Source organism: Siphateles boraxobius, unplaced genomic scaffold (genome assembly GCF_051911475.1).
Source record: "Siphateles boraxobius isolate OS27281-9 unplaced genomic scaffold, OSU_SipBor_1 41, whole genome shotgun sequence".
Lineage (NCBI taxonomy): Eukaryota > Metazoa > Chordata > Actinopteri > Cypriniformes > Leuciscidae > Siphateles > Siphateles boraxobius.
Genome location: NW_027509042.1, coordinates 24,578,154 through 24,603,309, shown reverse-complemented (window position 1 = coordinate 24,603,309; position 25,156 = coordinate 24,578,154). Strand labels below are relative to the sequence as shown.

General features: G+C 37.2%; 4 protein-coding genes across 8 annotated transcripts in view; 3 read left to right on the top strand and 1 right to left on the bottom strand.

The window, feature by feature from the left end:
- The first annotated feature begins 203 nt into the window (after positions 1-203).
- Positions 204-10,245, top strand: atad5b (ATPase family AAA domain containing 5b). The gene is given in 15 exon segments (XM_077198974.1): positions 204-1,182; positions 1,477-1,627; positions 3,034-3,427; positions 5,230-5,318; positions 5,429-5,580; positions 5,688-5,841; positions 6,025-6,192; positions 6,412-6,563; positions 6,750-6,843; positions 6,913-6,977; positions 7,159-7,344; positions 8,863-9,036; positions 9,038-9,618; positions 9,743-9,895; positions 10,072-10,245. Coding segments are annotated over 15 exon segments (3,129 nt in total). The 5' UTR covers positions 204-639; the 3' UTR covers positions 10,145-10,245.
- Positions 10,246-10,988: 743 nt separating this feature from the next.
- Positions 10,989-15,996, bottom strand: tefm (transcription elongation factor, mitochondrial). 2 transcript variants are annotated; one of them, XM_077199035.1, is made up of 4 exons: positions 15,863-15,996; positions 14,952-15,412; positions 14,715-14,864; positions 10,989-12,698 (listed from the first exon to the last, which is right to left on the bottom strand). In XM_077199035.1, exons 1-4 carry the CDS (start codon positions 15,903-15,905, stop codon positions 12,273-12,275), a joined length of 1,080 nt encoding a protein of 359 aa, XP_077055150.1. In that variant the 5' UTR covers positions 15,906-15,996; the 3' UTR covers positions 10,989-12,272. The 2 variants fall into 2 exon arrangements, with proteins under 2 accessions (XP_077055150.1, XP_077055151.1); XM_077199036.1 differs by having other exon boundaries at positions 14,952-15,381; positions 15,863-15,973.
- rnf135 (ring finger protein 135) lies at positions 15,995-19,543 on the top strand. 2 transcript variants are annotated; one of them, XM_077199027.1, is made up of 5 exons: positions 15,995-16,419; positions 16,841-16,936; positions 17,032-17,169; positions 18,157-18,256; positions 18,375-19,543. In XM_077199027.1, exons 1-5 carry the CDS (start codon positions 16,054-16,056, stop codon positions 18,908-18,910), a joined length of 1,236 nt encoding a protein of 411 aa, XP_077055142.1. In that variant the 5' UTR covers positions 15,995-16,053; the 3' UTR covers positions 18,911-19,543. The 2 variants fall into 2 exon arrangements, with proteins under 2 accessions (XP_077055142.1, XP_077055143.1); XM_077199028.1 differs by having other exon boundaries at positions 15,999-16,419; positions 18,378-19,543.
- Positions 19,544-19,987: 444 nt separating this feature from the next.
- Positions 19,988-25,156, top strand: part of rhot1b (ras homolog family member T1) — a 28,720-nt gene continuing 23,551 nt past the window's right edge. For 2 of the 3 annotated variants that reach the window (XM_077199006.1, XM_077199005.1), the window contains exons 1-7: positions 19,988-20,282; positions 21,447-21,505; positions 21,611-21,692; positions 22,174-22,217; positions 22,297-22,350; positions 22,668-22,720; positions 24,575-24,683. In XM_077199006.1, coding sequence (XP_077055121.1) covers positions 20,246-20,282; positions 21,447-21,505; positions 21,611-21,692; positions 22,174-22,217; positions 22,297-22,350; positions 22,668-22,720; positions 24,575-24,683 — 438 coding nt within the window. In that variant the 5' untranslated portion in view covers positions 19,988-20,245. Of the gene's footprint in view, positions 20,283-21,446; positions 21,506-21,610; positions 21,693-22,173; positions 22,218-22,296; positions 22,351-22,667; positions 22,721-24,574; positions 24,684-25,156 lie in introns of those variants that run through there. The other variant, XM_077199007.1, reaches the window with a different exon arrangement.

Here is a 25,156-nt window from a genome sequence, read left to right as displayed (position 1 = left end):
ATTAATTTACAAGTAAATACTCGTTTTAATTTTTCTTATCTTTACACGTTGAACTGGAAGTAGTTTTTGCACCCGTGAAGCCACGCCTCCGTGGCAATCATATCCAATGGGCGGACTCGGTGGAGTGAACGTCATACGTGGGAAGGCGTCGATGACGCAGCCCAGCCCATTTCTGCTGGGCGCGAGATTTATCATTCGACCGCAAGATCTTAGTCCATACGAGAAATCTATAACAATTCCGCGATTTTAAAAGCACATTAAGGTACAACATGCGCACTGTACTCTACATTAATGTAGAGCTATGACTTTATCCTAAGGGAGAAACAGGAACTGTTAGGCTAACTGATATGAAGATACAACGGCTGACTGCAACTTGTTGCAGTTAATAGTATTTACTATATGAATGTATTTTATATTTATAGCAACATGGAAACACCGTTCTTTCTACCTCAGCTTACTAGAATCAAGAACTCTTCCAGAAGTGTCTCCGACAGAAGGACTTTTCAATACGGAGAACCTGGAGACATACAGCAAATGCAAATCCCAGGTGCTCCTCAAACAAACCAAAACAGGGTGAAACGAACAAAAACACACAAAGGATTGTAACTTTTTACTGACTGCGGAAACAGTCTCATCCACATGACTGAGACCCCGGAGTCCAATGCATCTTGTGACGTTATTCTCATTAACTGTCAAGGAAAACTATTTGCAGATGCTGCTATAACTTCTGACGGTAAAGACCATTCAGTTTCTCTTCCTATATCTCCAGATCTTCTCACAGAAAGCATAAGCAAAGAAGGACACCATTCTCAAACAATGCAAAAAGTTTCTCAAATGCGAAACGAGGTATCTACAAAGGGATCTTTAAAACGCAATAAACTGACATTAAAGAGAATTAGCAGCAATACAGGTGTGCAGTCTGTCTCCATTCCTGCTGGCTCAAGTGGCAGGAGCTTAAAGCCAGACATTGACCATTTTGCAGCTGATAAAGAGGTGTTGTCCAGGTGTTTACGAATAAAAACAAGTGAGGGGGACCGTTTGATGGATCAGCCAGAAGTTAACATTGGACAAATCCCAGAGAGCATAAAACATCGTGACATTGGCCAAACCCTGACTCCCATCACTCCTCGGATTCAGCACATCTCTAGAGAACCAACAAATATCAAAATCCTCAGGGAAATGGTGGGTCTGCTTAAATACATAAGAGTCTCTCTCTCTCTCTCTCTCTCTCTCTCTCTCTCTCTCTCTCTCTCTCTCTCTCTCTCTCTCTCTCTCTCTCTCTCTCTCTCCCCCCCTGCAATGTATATATATACATATAGCATTTATCACGATTTCAGCAAAAATATCAGCAGAATTAAACAGTATTCGCAAAACAACAAATATGAATGTATTATAATATCTGATTATTGCTGTTGATTATTTAGTGTAATAGAATAATTAGTTTGCTCAGCCTTTGCGTTCTATTTTTGTTCCCAGGTGTCTGGCTGGAGAAATGAATTTCCCAATGAAATCAGCAGTGAGTTTCTGGAAGAGATTCAGATACTCAATCTGCAGTTTCCCATCCACAGGTTTCTTACTCTTCTCCTAAGGAAGAGAACTGCACCTGAGGAGGAGAGTTCGGCTTTGGGTAGGAAAATAGTCATTTTTACCAACAAAAAATGATTGCAAGCAACAGACAGATCTTTATGTTGTATTTACAGAGGGTATAAAACATTTACACACCACTATTATAATTACAACTTTTTGAGATGTAGGAAATTATTCCTATCAAATTCATGTCGGATCTTTTTCCACATTTACTGTAAATGACACAATTCATGTAACAAATCAATACAAACTTTTAAGGGGGGAATAACAAGTAAAGACTTAAAATATCCTGGTTGCACAATTGTGCTCACACGTCAACTAATACTTGGTTAAAACACCCTTTGCTTTTAATACAGCTGCCATAAGAGTATATCAAACCAATTTTTTCCCACTCTTCCTTGCAAAAGAGCCTTAGATTGATCGTATTGCAGAGGGATCTAACTGTCTACATCCCTGTTTTAGTCATTTCATACGGGTTTTTTTCTCCATTAGATTTAGGACTGGGCCATTTGAAAATGTTCTTTTTCTTTCTCCTGAAGCCATTCCTTTGACTTAGAATTGTGTTCGAAATTATTATCTTGCTGAAAGATGAAATTCATCTTCAGATTTTTAATGGAGGCCTGTGAGGCAAAAAATGGTCTGGTATTTGATGATTCCTTCTATCTTGACTACTGCCCTAGTCTCAGCTGAAGTGAAGCAGCCCTACATCATGATGCTTGATGACGCATCAGCATGCTTCATCGTGGGTAGTGGTGTTTGGGTGATGAGCATTCTTGTTTTTGTTGTGCCAAATGTACCTTTTAAAATTAGGGTAAAAAAGTTCAGTTAGGTTTCATCAGACCATAAAACATTTTGCCATATGGTTTTGGCAAAAAGTGTGTGTGTGTTTTGTCTGGCCACCTTACCCCATGCCCATATATATGAAGAAAACAGGACATTGTTGTCACATAAAGCGAGTGATCAGTAATTGCCAGATATTTTTGCAGCTCCTTTAATGTTAATGTAAGTCTCATGGCAGCCTCATTGATAAGTTTTCATTGTTGTTTTACATACATTTTTGACAGGTGAACTGTTATTTGGAATTTCGTTGTGGTGCCCGTTGTCTCCACTTGTTAATGATGGCCTACACGTTATTCCATGGCACATCTAATGTTTTGGAAATACTTTTGTTCCCTTCTCCTTATTGGCGCCTCTTCACAATAAGATCCAGCACATCTTTTGTAAGCTATCTGCAGGCCATGGCTTCACCAATAATATGCGACCAAGAAGATTAAATTATATTCAAATTTCTACTACTATAGTAAACAACACTAATCATCAGGACAAATGACTGATTTACTGTAAATCTGTTTGGATGTGCCTTTTTGCAATTTTGTGTCAGGTTTTATTTATTTTTTACTTTTATTGATCCAAGTTTTTCAACGTTGTATTGCCATACATTTTCAGACGCAGAAAAAACGGACGATTCCAAGCATCCTTCAGCTTCCTCTGGCCAGAGAAAGAGAAAGCGAGAGGTTCAAGAACAAACGTGTGATGGGACATACAAAAGTCACTGGACAAACAAAGGCAGTATTTCTGCTAAGTTGTATTTTGAGCAATTTTCAGATAGTTTGACGAACTCTCACACAAAATACAGAAACCGACTGAGCCGAACAAAACGCAGACAGGAACAAACTGCGTTCTGTGCTGTTGTCACTGAACCAATGCAGAATGAGTCTGTTCATCAGGACCCGTGGCCCAGTTGTCTACAACGGCAGGATGTCCTCTGGACAGATAAATATATCCCTCAACAGTCTAGCGAAGTCATTGGCAACTCTGCATCAGTACGGCATCTACACAGGTGAAACGTCACTGCATTCATTTTAGACGGTAGCTTAGTTGTTAACCCAAAAATATGTTGTCATTTAATTACCATGTCTCAAGATTTTCTTTCATGGACCACAAAAGGAGCAGAATGTCCAAGCTACTTTTTTTCTATACAAAAATTACACTCCAAAGTGTAAATCTGTCAAGTCAAGTCTCCTTCATGTATATAGCGCTTTTAACAATATGGACTGTTTCAAAGCAGCTTTACAGTGATAACAGGAAATGAAAGTAACAGAGATTGTTTTGGCTTTACAGCAGCTCTAGAATAAAGTTATTGTCCAGCTATAGTTAGTTTTTGATTGATTCACTTCCATTGCAAAGATCGTTAGTTATTAACTCAGAGGGCGCTTACACGACACTGTTTTAACTAAAAACAGAAAACTTTGAATGTGTTCTGGCCATTCATTTGCATGACAACAGTGTTTGGTGGCTCGAAAACGCGAACTTTGAAATGGGTTCCAAGGTGCAAGTTTTGAGAATGTTTGAAAAACCTTGTAATGTCCGACGTAAACTTCAAAAAAATGTATCTGTGAAAACCGCGACGGCATGCACGTTTTAATATATATGTGCGCAGGCGCGTAGTCCTTTACAAATTGACCTCACCAAATCACTTAAATTAGTCCATACAACTTGTGTGCTATGTCACAGGTAAGTCTGCTAAGTCTGATAGCTTTGTATGTAGAAAATCTACATTTTTGTAATTCATTGAAATTGTCCTGTTAAAAACTGTTGCATTTATGAAGCATTTGGTAACACTTTACAATAAGATCTTTCATGAACTAACATGAACAAACAATGAAAAATATATTCTTATAGAATGTATTAAACTTTATTAATTTAAAAAAAGCGTATCTTAGTTCATTTTAGTTTACAGTGCATTGATTAATATTAAAATATACAACTTTTGCTCTTAAAATTGTTGTATTAGTAAAGTGAAATCATCATTATGATAATGATAGAAGTATTGCACATTGTTAGTTCATGATAACTGATGTAGTTGTTAACTAATTTTAACAAATTAAACCTTATTGTATAGTGTGACAGAACATATGCATGTAGTTTCATATAGTTTGCATACAGCTGAAGCATAGCACACAATGCTAGAAGAAGGTCGAGGAGTAGAAGAAATTACATTGAAACTTAACCGGTTTTCTTGTGTTGAATGTGCAGAAGTATGAATGAGATTTGTAAACTAGGGTGAAAAAATACTTTTTAATGAAGAAGGAAAAAAAAGATAATGAAATGTATGACAGAATTTTTGTTTTTGGGTGAACTATTCCTTTCACAATTAGGGATAATTACCCAAAAGGCACATTTATAAAGGGATGACCTGTGAATCAGAGGGCCTCAGCAAATGATTTAAAAAATGTTATCATCAAGGAAATTGCAAATAATCATGTAAATTCATTGGTTAAAAATTGTTGGAACCCTGAAGAAGAATTCTATCTTATAAATTTAGAAATGTTATTTTAATTCTATTTAACTAAAATAGTTACTTATTTTATTCTCTGAAAACTCCTTTAGCCTTAAATTATTACCTGATGAAATTTATTAGCCTACATGGGGGTGGGGGAATTTTTATATTGTTGTGGGCAATAATGAAGCCAAAAACGTTGAGAACCACTGTTCTAGGGGAACTTCATATGTCACTAACAAAAGAAATGTCTGATAAGTATTTTACTACTCACAATAATAATGGTTTAGATGATTAATAATATAAAAGACAATACTGACAAACAGAACTGCATCTACTTTTGTTCATTCTTCTAATTGCAGCTGGTTAAAAGAATGGAAAATAAGAGCAGACATTGAGGAGAGGAGAAGACGACAGGAAGAAAGGAGGATGAAGAAAGAAAACAGTAATGGTATGTAACTGCAAGAGAACTTGCAGTTATTGCAACAAAATATATATTATATTTGTCAAGCCTGTATTTTTCTGTAACAGAAATACATGTAAAAACTTCTATTCCAATAGAGTTGTGGGACTGTGGTGATTTTGAGGGTGACGCTGTATCCATAGACCATGAGAAGGAGCTGTGTAACACAGTGCTCATGATCGGCCCATCAGGAGTGGGCAAAACAGCTGCCGTTTATGCCTGTGCACAGGAGCTGGGATTCAAGGTCTCGGTGAAAAATGTTTTCATTTTGTTAGTGCATTTATCACAATAAGCATAATCCTGAATGTCTGTTAAACCAGCCATAATGATGTCTTCCTCTGTTCCATGGTCACACAGGTGTTTGAGGTGAATAGCTCAGACCTGCGCTGTGGTCGTCTCATTCTATCACAGCTGACAGAAGCGACTCAGTCTCATCAGGTGGACATACAGAGAATTAAAACCCTCAAACCTGAAATCATTAACCAATGCAAAATAAATCCTGATCCACCTTGTGAGTGAACGTTTTAGTTCATACCGTATGAATTCTTGGTTCATCAGTTAATATTGTCTTGCACAAAGTGTCTCATGGATTCTCTCATGCCCGACCGAATATGAGTGAAAGGGGATAATATAATTCTGTTTATTCAATCCGAATATTTTGTTAACATTGACTACATCTCCTCTTTTTCCACAGGTGATGAAGCCAATAGAAAGGTTACTTCATCTAAGGAGACTTCAAGTTCTCCTAGTGTTTCCTGTCTAAGCGGTAAACCACAACCAGTAAAACTCACTCACTTCTTCAAATTGAGTAGCAAAAAATCTGTAGGTGTAACATCTGATGGACCGGAATGCTGTATTCATGGTAAGTGTACTAGACTAATTTAGCCATGTTTTATAAGCACTTGAAAAATAGGACTTTTTCAGAAAAGCATTTAATAGATGTATATGCTTTGTCTGGGTTAAATAATTAAGTATTGTATTGTATAAGACATTGTTTAATATCTGAAGAATAATAAGCATGCACTAGATAAACAATTGTCATTATTATTTTGATTATTCATTACAAATCTGATTACAACAGCTGTCGAACTGAAACCGGGTAGACTTCAAAGTACAAGGTCTGGTTTTAAGGACAAGAGACAAGGAGATAAGGAGTTGACATGTTCTTCTAAAGATTCTACATCAGTTGGGCAGAGCCAATCAATCCCCATGTCACTCATTCTATTTGAGGAGGTAGACAGAATTTGTATCTTTGCTGTGCAGACTGAGTATGAAAGCATCATCAATGTTTTTAAATTATAAATAATTTATTTGATTAATAACTAACTAAATTTGCTGATTAGAATAGAAGTATAACTCCTTTCTATTTGTTCACACTTTTTTTTAAGTGCGCTTCCCTTGTCAAATGTGTCCACCCAGGTTGATGTCATTTTTCCTGAAGATGTTGGATTTCTTGCAGCTATTAGGACTTTCATGAGCAAAACCAAAAGACCCATAATTCTGACAACCAACGGTGAGCAACAGTTTAAGGCATAAGATGAAGTTAAGCATATTTGTTTTTTAAAATGTTGCTTCCTTACAGACCCATTTTTTGGTAGAAGACTTAACGGGCATTTTGATGAAATCCATTTCCAAACTCCTTCATTGGTGAGAAAAACCAACATATTTAAAATCACAGTTATTGTAAATTACTGTTCACTTTTTTTAATGTCACAATAGCAAATTTTGATGCAATTGTTTCAATTCTCTTTTATATGGCATTATTATTACTTTCGATTAATTGCATAATTATTTGAAGTAATAATGATATGTATAATTTTGAACTCAGCAAACCATCAGGAGCTATCTGCAGTGCCTGTGTGTGGTGGAGAACATGAGGACTGATCCAGAAGACATGGCTTTTCTGTTGTGTCAGAATAAGGGGGATATCAGACAGAGTATTCTCCAGCTTCAGCTCTGGGTCTGTAGTGGTGGAGGGAGAACAGAACTACAAATTCTCAAGAATACACTCAAAGTAAGCCAGATTGACCATAAAAACCATTACGTCTATGGAGAGTCCCCACAAAGATAGCGAACCAGACGTGTGTGTGTACATATATATATATATATGTATATGCATGTTTATATATGTATATGTAACTGAGGCCAGCAGGTTCAAGCCCTGCACAGAGCTGGGTAAGTAGGACTTGAGGGATTACATTGGTGCCATGACCTGGATGGGAGTAAGGTTTAGGGGGCTGAGTGTAACGGAGGCCAGCTAGTAAGAGCTGTGCGAGTAAACCTCCCTCATTATATCTATCATCATATATCATTTACTCACCCTCATGCTATCCCAGATGTGTCACTTTCTTCCCGCAAACAAAGATTTTTTTTGAGCTTCTCAACAAATTTACATTTGTCAAGCATACATTTTTTAAAATATTTGTATTTTTCCTTGCTATTTTATCCTTTATCCTTTTATATGTTTTGTGTTCATCTGAGGAAAGAAAGTCTTTTATCTGAGATAGAATGAAGCCAAGTAAATTAGAGAATTTTCAGTTTTGGCTGAACTATTCCTTTGTGGTTCTTGACAGGGGCATCACTGGGCCATTTGTACGTGGGCTTCTGCCCAGCTCCCCTGAAAAATTTTTAATTGGCTCTGTAATCTGTACACAAATTTGTGATTGCCTCAGTCCCCTTTTTAATAAGTTTTATATGGAAATGACGGCAGGCTTCAAGACCTCTCCATCTTTTAGTCTGTTATTCAGCATGTTTTTCTCCAGCAAAAATAGAGCGCTTCACACCTATGAATACATAATTTAGAAAATTATTTTCATTTGAAAATTTAATTTTTAAATTAAAACATATTATTGCGGCTGTGGCATTAGATTAACATTCAGTAATTATTAAACCCACAATCAGTGACAGACAGCACTCAGTCACCGGATTTATTTAAACTGCTTATCAGAGTGAATGACATGTGGAGTTAATGACCCTTCAGTTGATTGTGGCATACATTTATTAGCCTTATAGAGTAAAGGGATTTTTTTTTCACGTCACTTTGAATTATAGGAGCGGCAAATTGATAGATCAATGTGCTGTTATTTTTTAAAAATGGAAAACAAAAAAAGGAATGGTTTAACACAGGGCAAATTGCTAATCTAGCTAATAAGCATATTGCTAATCTTGACAATTACAGTAATATATGGTTTGTCTATATTAAAAAATGAATATTAATGAATATGATATGGTTAGTTAAAATTATTTGAAATTAATTCAATTTTCAGGGGGTTGACTTGATGGGTAGTGTAGAACCTACTGTATATATTGTTCCTGCCTACCCTAGTATGCAAACAATATATTATATGTTTAAAAAAAAATCATGATCTCATTGGGGGGCTGAGCACCCCTAATATTGAAATCCTAGAATTGCACCTGGTTCTTGAAATTAATACGCATTAAAGTGGACCACACTTTATGCTGATAATCTCACAGAGCTTTTAGGCCTCATACTAATAGACCTAATGTGTGGATTCTGTCTTAAATTACACAGTGTGGATCATGGACTGAGCTGGAAAACAGCAGATGTCTGGAGATCCTGGCAGAGAAACCGGGAAGAGGTCTACTCTACTCCAACATCGAAATACTATTTTCTCCACTTTTCACATCTCAAACCTTGCATCAGCAAGAGTCAATAAAGCCCAAGACTAAAGGAAAAAAAAACAGTCAAAGGCTTGATTTTACAGACCTCTGCAAATGTACACAAGTTTAAGTCAGAAGACAGTCTATCTGCATCTTGTGAGGCAAAACATATTTCTTACCCACATTCAGACCGTACACTTTTCTCAGTTCCCTCAAAGCAAACTAATCATTTGTCTTCAGAAACAGATGTCCATGGACAAGACAAGTCACTCATGCTGGTTTTTCAGCATTTGGTGTGCATTGCAAAGTTTTTTGACAACATGTCTTTTCTGGATGCTTATTTACAAAGACCATCTCTCAGTGTAACTGGACATTGCAAACCAGAACCTCTTGGTTGGATGGGTGCAACACTGAAGGATAGCTTATTGGACTTACAAAGAGAGGAGCAGATTGGACAATGTTTTGAGAATTCCTCAGAGATATTGGCCATTGTGGAAGGTTTGGGTTTTCTTCAGTGCCGGACTGAGCTCTCTGGGATCTGGACGGAAGCTGCAAGGCTGAGGGAGAAGTTGTCTTCAGAGAGATGGGAAAAAATTATTTGTGCCCTTTCTATGCCATCTGACAAAAAAACCCTCAAATTGTGTCTCTGCAAATTCTGTGCACCTAGGTGTGTGTTGTATTAAATGTTTACATGATATATTGTGATATCATGTTTACATGAAGCTTTATCTTCATCCGTGTGTGGCAGTGAGCTAATATCATGTGGTATGTGACTTTTACTTCTTTTACAGTGGTGTCCAGAAGCGCAAGGAAATTGTATCCATACTGATCTCCAGCAAAAAGGTCTTTTGTCATAGTAATAAACCTGCTCTTTCCATGGACTACCTGCCCACTCTGCGCTCAATCTGTAGATCAGAGAGAGTTAAAGAACAGCACTCGCTCAGGTATTTGAATTTGTTCCATGTACAGCTTGGAATCTCAAGATTCATGAATGTGCCACTTGTACTTTGAAAGGAAATTTCTGTTTTATAGTAAGAAAAAATGTAACGCAATTTTTTAATGTGATCTTTTTTTTTTTAAATGATCAGGATTTGCTTCTTTTTTTGTCTCTCGCTGTCAGACATTCACACTACCTGTCAAGCCTTCAGCTTTCCAGAAGTACGCTGGAGCTTATGGCCTTGGATTTCCCTTGATGTGTGACCGATGTGCTGCTCTAAAAAACCCATGACTTCTAACTGTTTTGTGACAGGAATGTGACTTGTGTTTATACATGGTTAAAAGTATATAAAGTCTGATATAAGATCATTTACTAATAAAGAAAAAGAAAAAAAATATTTTACTAATTAGCAGTGGGGAATTTTCACTAGTACCTCAAATGAACATAATGGCTGTCATTATGCACATTAGTACCATTCATATTACATACAGTAGCTGCAAAAATTGTTTGGACACTTAAGTCACATTTAAAGTGTTTGAATTTCATTGAAACTAAATTTGATGTGTCCAACAATCTCGCTTCATATCTGAAACATTGTTTTGATATTTTGTATTTTATATATATATATATATGTATATTTAACAAAGTAGTATATACAATACATTTTTATTTGTGGCCACTATGTATGTTTACTACCATTTAAAAGTTTGTGGTCAGTTTTTTTTTCAACATGGAAGTATTAAATTAATTGAAAGTTTGTTACAAAAAATTCTACTTTCAAAAAATGAATACTGCTCTTTTGAACGTTCTATTAATCAAAAAATCCTGGAAAAAAACAGTTTCCACAAAAATATTAAAAAGCATAACCTTTTTAATTATATTAAGAAATGTTACTTTACAATTTAAAATATTCACTGTTTTTACTGAATCAAAAAATGCAGCCTAGAGACTTAATTTAAAATGTGAAAAATAACCTGCCTCTACTAAATGTATGCCTTGTCCAATCCTCATGTGTTGGGCTTGAAATGGCCTGTCATATGTTAAAAGTTTCCACACTGGCTCTTTTGATTCATTCTCGTGTGGAAAATGATGAACTAAACTCTTTTTAATAGATTCTTTAATCCCAAAACAACTTTCCCACTGGTCAGTACAGTTCACATTCCCCCTCGAGCAGCAACCTGGGGTTTAGTGCCTTGCTCAAGAGCTCAGCTCATTCTTTGTGGGGATCAAAACGACATCATTATGATTACAAGCCTTGGGCTTTAACTTAGGCCAAGGGCCTCTTAGTGGATACAGTGGTGGAGCAATGACCACCTGAGTGTTGCATTTAAATTTATAAAGCTTCTACTGGTCCAGTTCAAAAGTTGGGGAAACAAAAGTTCTTTAAATTAATTAAATCCTTTGTCATGTTCAAGATACATGCTTAAAGGGTTAGTTCACCCAAAAATGAAAATGATGTCATTAATGACTCACCCTCATGTCGTTCCAAGCCCGTAAGACCTCCGTTCATCTTCGGAACACAGTTTAAGATATTTTAGATTCAGTCCGAGAGCTTTTTGTCCCTCCATTGAAAATCTATGTACGGTATACTGTCCTTGTCCAGAAAGGCAATAAAGACATCATCAAAGTAGTCCATGTGACCTCAGTGGGTTAGTTAGAATTTTTTGAAGCATCAAAAATAAATTTTGTTCCAAAAATAACAAAAACGACAACTTTATTCAGCATTGTATTCTCTTCCGGTTCTGTTGTCAATCTGCATTCATGAGTCCGCTGACGTAAGACGAGCTGACGTGTTATCTGGTGCGCCCGAGCTTCGTTTACAGTCTGAGGGAGACGCATGCTGTAAACAAAACAATCTTTGCAAACATGTCTAAGGATTTCGCCACAGGGGAAGACTTGCATTTTTTTTAACCAGACATATTTATTTGGACCTGAATACACGGCCGCACCAGATACACGTCAGCAGCGTCTTACGTCAGCAGCGTCACTGGCCTCGTGAACGCGGATTGACAACAGAACCGGAAGAGAATACAATGCTGAATAAAGTCATCGTTTTTGTTATTTTTGGAACAAAATGTATTTTCAATGCTTCAAAAAATTCTAACTAACCCACTGAGGTCACGTGGACTACTTTGATGATGTCTTTATTGCCTTTCTGGACAAGGACAGTATACCATACATAGATTTTCAATGGAGGGACAGAAAACTCTCAGACTGAATCTAAAATATCTTAAACTGTGTTCCGAAGATGAACGGAGGTCTTACGGGCTTGGAACGACATGAGGGTGAGTCATTAAGGACATCATTTTCATTTTTGGGTGAACTAACCCTTTAATCACTCAGCTAATTAAGTCCAACAAATAAGACAGTCATCCATCAGCAATTTATTCCTGCAGGAGTTCGAAAAACGCAACAGCTTGCAGAAGAGCATCACACAGCTCTTCCCCTCTATTCCTACTGCTCATCTGAAAGGAGTTCCTGTGCTTTAACACCAAGTCGTGAGGGAAAAGAACACGTGGGTCTCGCTTCATCACCGACTCCGTCATCATTTTCCTCACTGTCTCAGCTCCACTTGTCCGACAATCTCCCACTATTAAGTCGAAATGGCGGCCAATGGCTGTGCGCAACATGTTAAGGACTTTGGGAGGGCTTCCCGGTTCCCTCGCTGAAGTGAGTAAAGCAAATAGCATGGCCTCTACTGTCCGGAGATGGACCATGACTGGATAAAGAGAAGTATTCTGGGGAGAAATGCTTGGCTTCTCCACCACAAAAAAGTCGGCAGCAGGAAAGCTCGAAAGAACAGTAGAGATCTGGGGTTGACAAAGAAAGTACACTGTAATTCAAAGTGCTTATTCCAGTGCAAAACTATAATCAAATAATGTGCATGAAAGTACTATACAGAATTTAAACCAGCAACTCTTGTTGACAGAAGAACTTAAACCAACATGTTTTGGCAGACAAATGATTTGAGTTGTATTCTGTCAGGCCCAGTGAGGAACATACCAAATTTGGTTTTTTAATTAAAATAAATAAAGACCTTAACCGTACGAAATGTAAGTTAAAATTGCCCATTTTGGACGCCAAATAACCTTTATTTTACATTATGTATAAACAGGACTGACTTCTTCAAAATAACCATACTTACTTAAAGACGGGGTAGGTAAGTCTGAGAAACTAGCAGAAAACTGCTGGATTTTGAAAGCATCGAACAGAGAAACTCCCACCCCCTTCGTTCTGAGCTCATTCCAAAGCCACGCACCTAAAACACTTGAACGCGCAATGCCATCCGCTCAGCTGGAGGACGCGTTTACCAGTGCAGAGAGAAGCACAGTGCGATGGAGTGACATCATGTCAAAATCAAAGGTGATAAAATACCTTTTTAACTGCTCTTTCTCTGCCATAATTGTGAGACTGTGTGTCTTGCGGTCGGTACGCGCCTCTCCTCTTCCGAAATGAGCGAGTCAACCGATTGCGCGCAGCTCCTGTTGCAGATGGGCTGGTAGCCATAACAGCGAGTGAGAGTGACAGTCGCCCAGTCAATCAGAGCACTCGGTCCGAATGGAATAATGAGCTTTGTTTATTGCAGTCCTGAGAGGACTACATACACTATTTTTATAAACTCCTTTTCAGAGTACTTACATTTTAGATATGTAATTGGTATATATAAAGACAGTTTAAACAAATTTGGCAAAAAGTGTTTTAGACTAACATTGCCTACCCTACCTTTAACCTAGCATACAGATAACATTAGTATCACATTTTAATAATTCAAATCGTTAGGCTGCATGAATTAGGTCAACCTGAATCAGAAATATTTCCAATAACCTCCAATGTACTTGTTACATCATAAGAGGTATGGTATCTTCTACACTAATTTTAGTCTTTCATTTTCATCCTTATCCCGAGGTTACCAGTCAAAAGGATCCGGTCCGTATCCAGACCAGATTGTAGACCTGCACCCTGAGATAACCACAACTCAGCCCTGAACGTCAGCAAAGAAAACAACAACTAGACGAGCCCTAGAGACCTCATTGACAAGACAGCCCTCAGTAAAGACCACAGCAACCAGACAATCCCTCCGACATAATGCCAGCTCCAACTCCTCCACCCCATTCAAGCATGTTGTATCCCAAATTAATTTTCAATGAGAAATACATGTTTTCAACAGTCGATTGTCGCCACATACTGGTGTAGCGATGTAATTAATAATCTTTATTTAAAGCATCAAGTTACTTTCAAAAGGGGATTTACTCTATTTTGATCGCAAGCAAAGACATCAGTGTTTATATCCAAATGATAAACTTTTATCCCAGTAATGTAACACATAATGATACTGTGTGGTTGAAAAGGCTGTTTGTGAAACAGTTTCATACCTATACTGTTCATGAAAACTGCTATCTCTGGATCAGCGGCAACACCGATCTGAATGTTTGCTGTGATCGTACTTGTCAAAAGTTTTATAGATATAGACGAATCGTGATCATTTGGGAGGGTGTTTTAATCGAGATTGTGATATTTTAACGATTAATTGTGCAGTTAAAAAAAAAAAGATCTTCCGGGTAAATGACAGACATCTCCAATTATTTCTCTAATCATTTTGTCTGGATAAACCCCGTCCCTTTCTTACCATCAACTGCAAGCTATGCATTCAAATCTGCCTCCAACCAATCGATGCATAGAACCTAGTCCCTAGAAACCTACATTTTCTTCAATCCATAAGGGTTACTGGTTTACCTTCTCAAAAGATTATGCAAAATTTTTCATATTAATCCTCAATACTGTTAAATCTCAAATAAATTAACAAAAAACAAAATTTAGAAACTCACATCGTTCAAATAATCTGATGCCATGTACGTTCCTTTCATAAAGCTCTTGCACTCTGCTTGCTGCCAGTCTAAGACAGTTTTCGCCCGATCCATGTGCGTCCATGCAATTTTATTAGTGCCACAAACAATGGACACGACAGAGCTTGCATCCTGCAAGACATTCAAGAACAAAACATAGCACAAAATTCTTCATTCACAAAAGCTATTAAATATAGTGGTTTAGAAAAGCTGCCTCACCTCCAAGAAAGCTCGGTCAACCTCAGGTCTTATAAATTTAGCCAGATGGACTTTTCCCTTTTTCCTCTCAGCTGGTTTGAGGATAGAGTCAAAGACTATGACAGCACTCTTGTGTTTTAGTAAGGGTACATTAATGACACTCTCCAGACTGTTGAACGGTCCATGTCTGGTTCTGTAGTCGATGATATTGACAGCTTTCCGTCCTCGCAGCAGTTTGACCTGTGCCAGTTCTGACTCTGTGGCTGTATTGAGGCGCTCGAGGATGACAGCACGCTGCTCTGTCGTATAACACAAGTCCAGGGGTTTGTCGTTTTCTTGGCACAATTCAGAAGAAATGGATGCATTGAGAGTGTCGAACCCAGACACCATTATTCTGCTCCTTCTGCAAAAGGTGCAGTGCAAGAATCTGAGCTCATATTCAGGCAAGGAGCTAGGAGGACGACAGAACAGACTGTAATGCCCTGCAATCAATGAATGGTTTAGTCAGAAAATAATCAATCAAACAGGAAAATAACAAGACAATGCTGCAAGGTTTATAATTTATTTAGGGACTTCAATTTCAGCTATAAAGCAGCTCTACAGAAGGATATATTGACATTATAACCAGCTCAATTCCGTGTAAGTTGTTGGGGTCTTAAACGCATCAGTACAGTTAAATCAATATTTTCGGAATTATTAATTGTATTTTAAGCCCCAGCGGAAAAATCTATTCAACAAATACATTGAAGTAAAATACTTAACGATGTATATAACTACACTTCAAATTAAATTAGTGCAACTGATAATCCAAAAAGATATGTGTATTATGTGATGATCTGCAAGACACTTTATAACGTATTATGTGATTGGCATCACAAGGACTAGGTCTTATTAAATTTCATACCTAATATCTTTACATGTGTTATTATTACCTTTAAAGACGACAGAGGACAGAAGGCGTTTAGCGACCCACATGTTTGATCGCCACAGCTGTGTTTATATTACATATGAATGTGTCCCATGCGATGCCCTCAGAGGTCCGAAGTTAAGGGTTCGTGAGGAAACATGGCACTTGTGATTTGGGTTCCGACTACGATAACTCTTTTGCCTAGAAAACAAAGCTATGCGTGGAGTTTCAGTTTCGATTCCAAAGAAATTTGTTGTCATGATGTCGGCATCATATGAGGATATTGTGAAGTTCGTCGCAAATAATCTTAAATGCTTGATATGTTTTAATGTTTTCTCAAAGCCAGTTACACTTGTTTGTGGGCATAACTATTGTCTGAAATGCATTGAAGATTATTGGTCACGTAACGTTAGCGGCGCAAAGAGAGATTGCCCACAGTGCCGGAGAGATATAAGCAGTAGGAAACCAGAAATTAACTTTACTCTGTGTGACATACTGGAATTACAGGAGCTTGGTGGTCGTGAGAGGTGGGAGCAGATTCTGACAGAAACAGAACACGCTGGGAGAACTATTACAAAAGTGGCAAGTCCATGATCTTAATTTGATCAAGTTCATAGTTTTATCTTATCAAACAGCATAATGATACAATATAATATTGAATATAGAAGTAAATCGGTATAACATGGCTGGTCTGTTGCCTGGTTTGGGGCACTTTTCACCTGGCCAGGCTGGTAAAAAACCTTAACCCAGGAAACCAGCATATAGGCTGGTTTAAGCAGGCACTTTTCAGTAGGGAAATATTTGATTTTAACCTAAATTCCTGGTTGAAGAAAAAAACATTAATGGGTTATTTGTGTCATTGGCCATTAACAAAGAATGTGCATCACACTCATGCGCGCGCGCGCACACACACACACACACACACACACACCTCAGGGCAAGTGTATCTGGTGTGCAAAATTTTAATCGATGCTAACTTTTACTAAAACTGCTTGCTCTATAGGATAGTTTAATGAAACACCTGGATTGGTTAAAAACTGAGATCAAAAAGACAGAGGATTCACTTTCAGCTGAACTAAACTCAAATCAGGCTTGTGAGGTAATGTGTAGCGTCTTAGCCTACTTTCAAATTTGCACATGTACTATATGAAAAATAAATCTTAAGAAATAATGAATGCATTTTGTATAACTCAGGATGGATTTTATTCCTCGGCTGTTCCGATGGATGTTCCCAGCTCATCTATTGACAGTGATGCTTCAAGTTATGCTGACAGAAGTTTTAGTGTGACATCAGGGGATCATCAGGATCAATCTTCTCAGTACAGTACAGAGGTACAGCACCTTTGGTATCTCACCATTGTAACTGTAAGTTTGCACTTTACAAGAGGACTCTGAGGATGGCCCAATAAATTATCATTTATTGAATCTACAGCCAACATCGGCTATAATTTTTAACATGTTTACCTTTAAACATTAGTTTTGGATAGATCTATTTTTAAAGTTTACACCAGTGTAACAAATTTTTTTTTTTTTTTTTTTTTTTGGTTCTTTTCTGTTCTGTTCCTGTTTGCCTGTGCTACCTTCGCTTGTTTGTCTCCATGGTTTCAGATTGAGTACGCACATGTTTCTTGTTATGTTAATTACACCTGAGTGTATTTGAGTTCCTTTTTCGTTTTCTTTTCATTGTTCGTTGACGTTTATGTGGTTTGCTAATTTCCCTACGTCCTCCCTTATTTCTCCAGAGTGTTAAGAATCTTGAATAAAGACTATTTTGCTTTATAGTTTGTCTCGTTGTGCGTGCTGCAGACCTCCTATTACAACTGAAAAAATATAGATAGGATTCAGTTTACAGCATTTCTCATTAATTTCTATAGTACAGCTTTGCCACAGGGGGAAAAAAACTATTAAAATATATTAGTATATAAACATACTAAAATATATTAAAATAGAATACATTTATTTTAAATTGTAATAATATTTCAGTAATATAATACTTTTTTTTTACTTTATTTTGTATCAAATAAATGCAGCCTGGTTGAGCATAAGAGACTTGTTTCAAAAACGTCTTATACTCACCCATATTCTTAAATGGCAGTGAATGTACAAATGTACAGATTATTCATGATGAATTATGTGTGCACGCATGTGAATGAGACATATTATGTTTTTTACGAGATGTCTAAATGAGAGGTTTTGGAACCAAAGTATTTTCATCAAATTACACCAGCCCAGCAAGTACATGTACTGGCTAGTGATTTAGGGATCTTGTTAAATTTGATGTGGAAAGAGGCTGATTGTCAAAAACCTAATCTCTCTCAGGAGAGTTCTCAGGAGTTTATAGAAGAGGATCCAGTTTATCTGTCTGAGGATGCTGATCTCAGTGCAGGAGCACAGCAGCATAACAGCGACGGTGCTGAGGGTAATGTTTTTATGCTAACAGTGATTTTCATCCATGTTTGACTAAAAAATGTGTCTTGGTGATATTCATGTTCTCACTTAAATGTCTCTCCCTCACTCCCTCCCTCCCTCCCTCCCAGCAGCTCCTCATGCAAAGTTTGTTGAGCTTTCCTTCTCTCCCGAGCTGGGAAACCGAAGGCTGGTTTTTGATACAGAGAGCCGTACAATGGCGACACAACCAGGGCACCAAGTTAGAACTTCACATGGGCGCTTTGATGCCTGTCAGTGGATGGCGAAGCAGGAATTCACAGAAGAGTGGTTTTACTGGGACGTGGACACCACACGCAGCACTGGATGGGCTGTTGGGGTGGCGTATCCCACTCTGATGCGTAATGAGATTTTGGGAAGAAGTTCCTCATCTTGGTGTTTGGAGTGGAGCTGTGGGCAACTGAGTGCTTGTCACAATAATATAAAGACCCCTGTTAAACATAGTGTCCCTAACGGGATCAGAGTTATTCTGGACATGGCAAAAGGACAGCTGTGCTTTCATAGTCTGGATGATAGCCTGCTTGAATTACACAGTTTCCACATTAATTTCACTGGCCCTCTCAGTCCTATCTTCTGGCTTTATGGGTTGTCGAAATGTCTAAATGCTTTAACATTTCCTTTACAATAGCTTATACACTTTATTTTGCTTACAGGGTATCCTATTTATATATCTTATATATACACGTGTATGTAAGGAATCTTGAATTGTATTTAACTTTTTTCATTACATACCTGTGTAATCTCATTTGGTTTCTGGTATTTAACCGCTTAGCTACACAACCACAAATAGTCTGGATCAAAGAATGCCCTTTTTTGCCTGGTTCAGCCAGCTTTATTGATCTTACATCGTCCCTGACTAAAAATAAATAAATAAATAAATAAACTTTAAACCTTATTAAAATAAACAAATGGATGAATGTTGGGGACAGTTACTGTTCAACTATATTATTGATTTGACTCGTCTGACTCAATTGGATGAAAACTGAACTGAGCTGGACTATGACATCACTGTTTTCTGCAGAACTGCTTTATAGATAAAATTAACTCATTTAATAATTGATGATCTTTATAACGGAACTGAATCAACACTGAACTGACTTCAGTTGAACAATGACACTATTTTCTTTTAGAGCTGCTGTACAGCCATAATTAACTTTGTTTTCATCATTGAATAATTTTCTCTTTATCATTAAAGCTGCTTTGAAACAATCTGTATTGTATAAAGTGTTATATAAATAAAGGTGACCTGAAAATAAATAAATATTTAGGTTGCTACATATACGTACATGCACACTTATATACTATACATAAGCAAGCATGCTTCAATCAGCTCTGCTCTCTGACCAGACCAATCTGAAACACCATTTTGGTGCTTTCCTGGTTATTTCTATTCTTTTTATTTGTCGTATTGGTAGGCTAATACTGTTTTGACTCATTTGAGATATGATTTTTGTCTTCTTTGTGTGTTTGGACGCTTTGGGTAAAGGTTAATGAATAAATATAGATTACATGTATTGTAAATGTACTGTTAATTGTTTAATATACTGTAATCTCAATGACACAAAAGATTCTCGATGGAATGTAACATGAAGACATGTGTAAATGGTTATTTTCAACTAACAACTACTATTTTAAAACTGAAGAATCTTGCTCCTTCTTTTGATTTTTGCATATTTTGTCCCTTAGTGAGACCCGTAGGTATGTTGGAGGTCAGAAGGGGGCGTGTGTGCGTTACATCTCCAGTTAACAGCAGCGCTGAGTGAATCCACATGAATACCATCGCTGATGTTTATATCATCTAGAAACGTCGTATCGACTCATAATTTTAAAAATAAACTTGTTTTGATTTTTACACAATGCCACGCTTATTTATTGTGAAGTTTGATGTGGATTGCTTTGAACGCCTGTAAAATCCTAACGGTCTTAAACGGGTAAATGCGACTTGACTTCAGAAGAGGTAAATATGCGAAAAGACGTGAGGATTCTGCTGGTTGGAGAACGTAAGTCTTGGTGTCCTTGTTTGTTACGAAACGACCGTAACCCTAAAATAAGTGAACCTTAAAATTAAATAAACATTTACATTCTTCCACTGAATGATTGAGCTTATAACGTTAGGTGATAGAAATGTTTGAAATTGTTGCATTGTAACATGAAATCGCAGTTTTGTCTGTGACAAGGTTACTGTACTGGCTGTTATAACGTGCTCTAGTAATGACAACGCATGGCTTCATAACAGTAACAGTGAGTGAACATAGACCGATTTGGTTAATGTATGACAATATGTAACAGGATGAGAGGGATAGTGAACTTTCTACACTATATAGTCAACTTTCAGCATCCTTACGTGCCCGTTTCAGTCTGTGTTACTCATCACCATACTGTCTTGGTAGACTGCTCACTACGTAGATTTTTTGTCTAAGCAGCCAACTATCTTTTAAAAAACACTATTTTGGTAGCCAGCTCACTAGGATTACAGAAGGTTTTCTTGGTAGGCAGCTCACTAGGTACAGAATGACATCTAGGTAGGCAGCATTTGCAAAATACAATGTGTAAAAAATAATACATAATTTACTCACCCTTATGTTGTTTTAAACCTATATGAGTTTCTTTCTTCTGTTAAACACGAAAGAAGATATTTTGATGGTAGCCATTGACTTCCATAGTATTTCCTACTATTGGCTACCGTTAACAGAAACTCATACAGGTTTGGAAGAACATAAGGGTGAGTAAATGAATTATCATTTTTGGGTAAACCATCTCTTTAAGGGTTCTGACTACTGAAACATTGATGAAGATCTGTTGTGGTCCATGAAGACCTGTTTACAGTAAAAGGAAGGATAGGTTCAGCCGTGACAGGTTTTTTATGGAATGCAAAAGTTTGGTAAATATTTTAGTTTGCCAAACTCAAATGTATTTGCCTATCTGACCTCTGACCGCTTATTTATTAATTTTATGACCGTTAGAGGGTTTCATCTGGCTTTAATGTAGACCTGGTAGCCTGTAACATATTATGAAAGGACGTCCCCAGTCCCCACTTGAATATAAATTAAAATTGTATGAGGAATTCTCATGTCTAGGTTACATTAAGGATTTCAGGGTTGATCAGGTTGATCTGTGAAGATGAGGAAACTGGTAACCTTTTATTTGTCTGTGTGTATAAACAGCCAAAGTGGGGAAGACATCCCTGATCATGTCATTGGTCAGCGAAGAGTTCCCGGCAGTGGTATGTATTATTATTACCTCTCTGTAAAAATGATTATTCTGACTTTATTATTTGCAACAGTGTCAACAGTGTTTGGTGTCAGTATGGATGTTTTTGTCATAATAGGTTCCTTATAGAGCCGAGGAGATCACTATACCAGCAGATGTCACACCAGAGAGAGTCCCCACTCATATAGTAGACTACTCGGGTATTAAACCAGCAATTGAATTATGTATTATAGTTCAATGGCCGATACTGATATATTGATTGATTTTATGATTGCAAAAGCACAACATTACTGACTTTCTTTTGGAGTGTCTATTACACTGTGCAGCTAGCACAGGAATGTACTGCCAATAGCCCATCTTGTGGCAAAGACTACTTTAGGGTTGTAAGGGGATGACTTCAGGGTCACATACATTTTCAATAAGGCAGCATCCATTTATTACTTTTATAAATATAATATATAAACAAAAGAGAAGATGTTGCTATTAATGCATAATGTTTTATAAAATACTAACTGTTACACTGTTTTTTTTTTGCTAATTAAACTTACTGTAAATAGCCTCTATTGCTCTTTGCACTTAGTGCAAATAACCTCTGTCTTTTTAAAATCTATTTTTATGTTTAGTAAATGTTATTATTATTGAATGGAGAGGAGATAACGTTTTTTTATTAAATATGCACAGAAGCTGAACAGACAGATGAACAACTGTATCAAGAGATATCAAAGGTAAAATGTGGATTCACAACACAACAACATTTTTTGTCTGTGATATTTTTAGAGAAATGATATTTGTGTCCCTTTTTAGGCCAATGTTATATGTATAGTCTACTCTGTGAACAACAAGAAGTCTATTGAGAAGGTGAGAGAACTTGATCATACAGTCATCTAGTCTTCATGCTGTAAGTCAAAATAACTTAATCGTTCATTAGAATAGCTCTTTAAAGTGGATTCTGGTTGGCTGTCGATGTTTTATTATTCATCAGCTGGTAAAAATCATTCTGAAAGAGATTATAACAATATTGTTCATCTCTGCTGTTATTGTTATAGTTGTCGTGTGGATTCTAATAGAATTAAAAATATTATTAAATCTTTTTAGTTATATTTATAATTATCATCCTTGGTGTGAACAGGTCTTTCCATAGCTTTAAGATTTTGAAAATAATGTCATTGTCACAGGTGACAAGTCACTGGATTCCCCTGATAAATGAAAGAACAGACAAAGATAGCAGGTTGGTACCCGCTGGTATTATCGTCTGATGGGATGATCTTCTGAACTCCTTTCTAACATTTGGCTCCAGTATATTGCATAAATACAAAAGAGACCAAGATATATGCCATAACAGTAAACACTACTGGTGCTCAGATTAATAGTAAACTATAATAAAAAGGAAAGTTGACTACGTGGCAGTTTTTAATCATTTTTGTTTATCATTAGGGCCCGAGCACCGATGGTGTGAGAACCCTATTGGAATTGCTCTGTTTATTATTATTGAAATTTATATTTCACACTGAACTAATTGGTTAACTATTAATTTTATTATATATTTGTAACAAGGTTAGATGTTATGGGAAGGAGGAGGCAGGAACCGGCAAACATTTAAACAATTTAATAACAAAATAAAACAAATACAAAATGAAAGTAAAAGACAGCAGCCCCTCACGGACAACTGCTGTCACATATAACAAAACAAACACAACACATGTCCAGGCCTGGCCTCTCTCGATCTCCTCTGTCGTCACTCCTCCTTTAAAGGGTTAGTTCACCCAAAAATGAAAATTCTGTCAGTATTTACTCACCCTCATGTTGTTCCAATCCCATAAGACCTTCGTTCATCTTCGGAACACGAATTAAGATATTTTTGAAGAAATCTGAGAGCTGGATCACTCCTCCATAGGCTTCTTCAGGGATTGAACTTGCAGGCCCCAAAAAGAGAGAATTATTAAAGACATCGTTAAAATAGTCCAAGTGACTACTCAATCTTAAGTTTATCAAACGACGAGAATACTTTTTGTGCGCAAAAAAAACTAAAATAACGACTTTATTTCAACTATTCATTTCCTTCTCTTGTGGGCCTCGAGTCAGTTCACTAGTTTAACAGCCTAAGCTTCTGTTGTTGTACGTCACACGCATCATCCACATGACTAGCGTCAGCCAATAGTGAGCCTACGTGTGACGACACAACAACAACACCCTTTATATTCTTGGTTGCACAGCCTCTCGTAATTTATTGCTTAAAGTCACAATAAAATGGAAATAGTAGCAGATTAGTAGCAGTAAAATATCATTGAAAAAATTAAATGTAGAGTAGGGACTTGGTTCTATGCATTGGTTGTTGATTGGATTTTGAAGTGCACTAATAAAAGGAGGCAGATGAACGTGAACTTGCCGGGGCAGGGTTTAAGTCAGTTGTTCTCAAAGTGTGGGGGAGGGCGTGGGAGAAAGAAAAGAAAAGAAAAAAAAAAACGTTGTGGCAAATGCTTTCCAGTGCACGACTGGCAATTTTTCACCTTTATAATGTAGCACTGCACCGAATAGCAGTTCCTCTGAATATTTTTTCTTCAGACCGTTGACTGCTTCATCGGAACAAGAAAACAAAAATGTTTGAGAACCACTGGTTTACATAGTCCTCCTGTATATGTCACAGAAAGATCCTGTTATGACATTTAAAAAATCTATAATTTTTTAGAATTGAAACATAAGTGGATGAATTGTTCACAATAATATCTAAAACGTTTTTCCTGTTATCTCTGTAAAGCTGCTTTGAAACAATCTGTATTTAAAAAAAAGTGCTATATAAATAAAGGTGACTTGACTATAACATGCATTTAGAAAACGGATAGTAAGTGTGAGTTTTCATTTGATGCTGACTTGAAATTGTTGGCAGTGTGTACCATAACACCCCTGGTCTATGGTTTTCTAATGTGTGTAAGTGTGTATGTGTGTATGTGTGTGTGTGTGTGTGTGTGTGTGTGTGTGTGTGTGTGTGTGTGTGTGTGTGTGTGTGTGTGTGTGTGTGTGTGTGTGTGTGTGTGTGTGTGTGTGTGTGTGTGTGTGTGTGTGTGTGTGTGTGTGTGTTTTTAAGGGTTCCTCTGATCCTTGTGGGGAATAAGTCTGATCTGGTTGAACACAGCAGTATGGAGACTGTCCTTCCCATCATGAACAAATACAAAGAGATAGAGACTTGTGTGGAGGTATGTTGAGCCATGTATACTCATATTTATTTGTGTGCTGATCAGCTGAATGTCTCCTAAAGCGGGGACACACTTAACGACTGTAAGGCCGATTATGAATGTAATTTGATACTTGTGACTGATCATGCGCGTTGGAAACAGTCTTTAAGTGTTTTCAGTTCAGTCTTAAGGTGATGATACACAGGGCAACTTTTTGAGCAATGTTGCTGGGCAATGTTGCCCTCAACGGGCAACCAGATGAGACACTGGGCCCATGACCCTTCTAAATTATCCAGATAGAAATGTATTGCTCATTTTCAATGAGAAAGTACCCAAGCAACAATCGCTCTGCAAGATTGCCCAGCAACATTGCTCAAAAAGTTGCCCTGTGTATCATCACCTTTAGAATTTTCAGCTTGTCGTTAAGTGTGTCCCCAGCATTACCCTGACGTCTTTAATTATTAAATAGGTCATGTGCATTCAGATTATAGTCT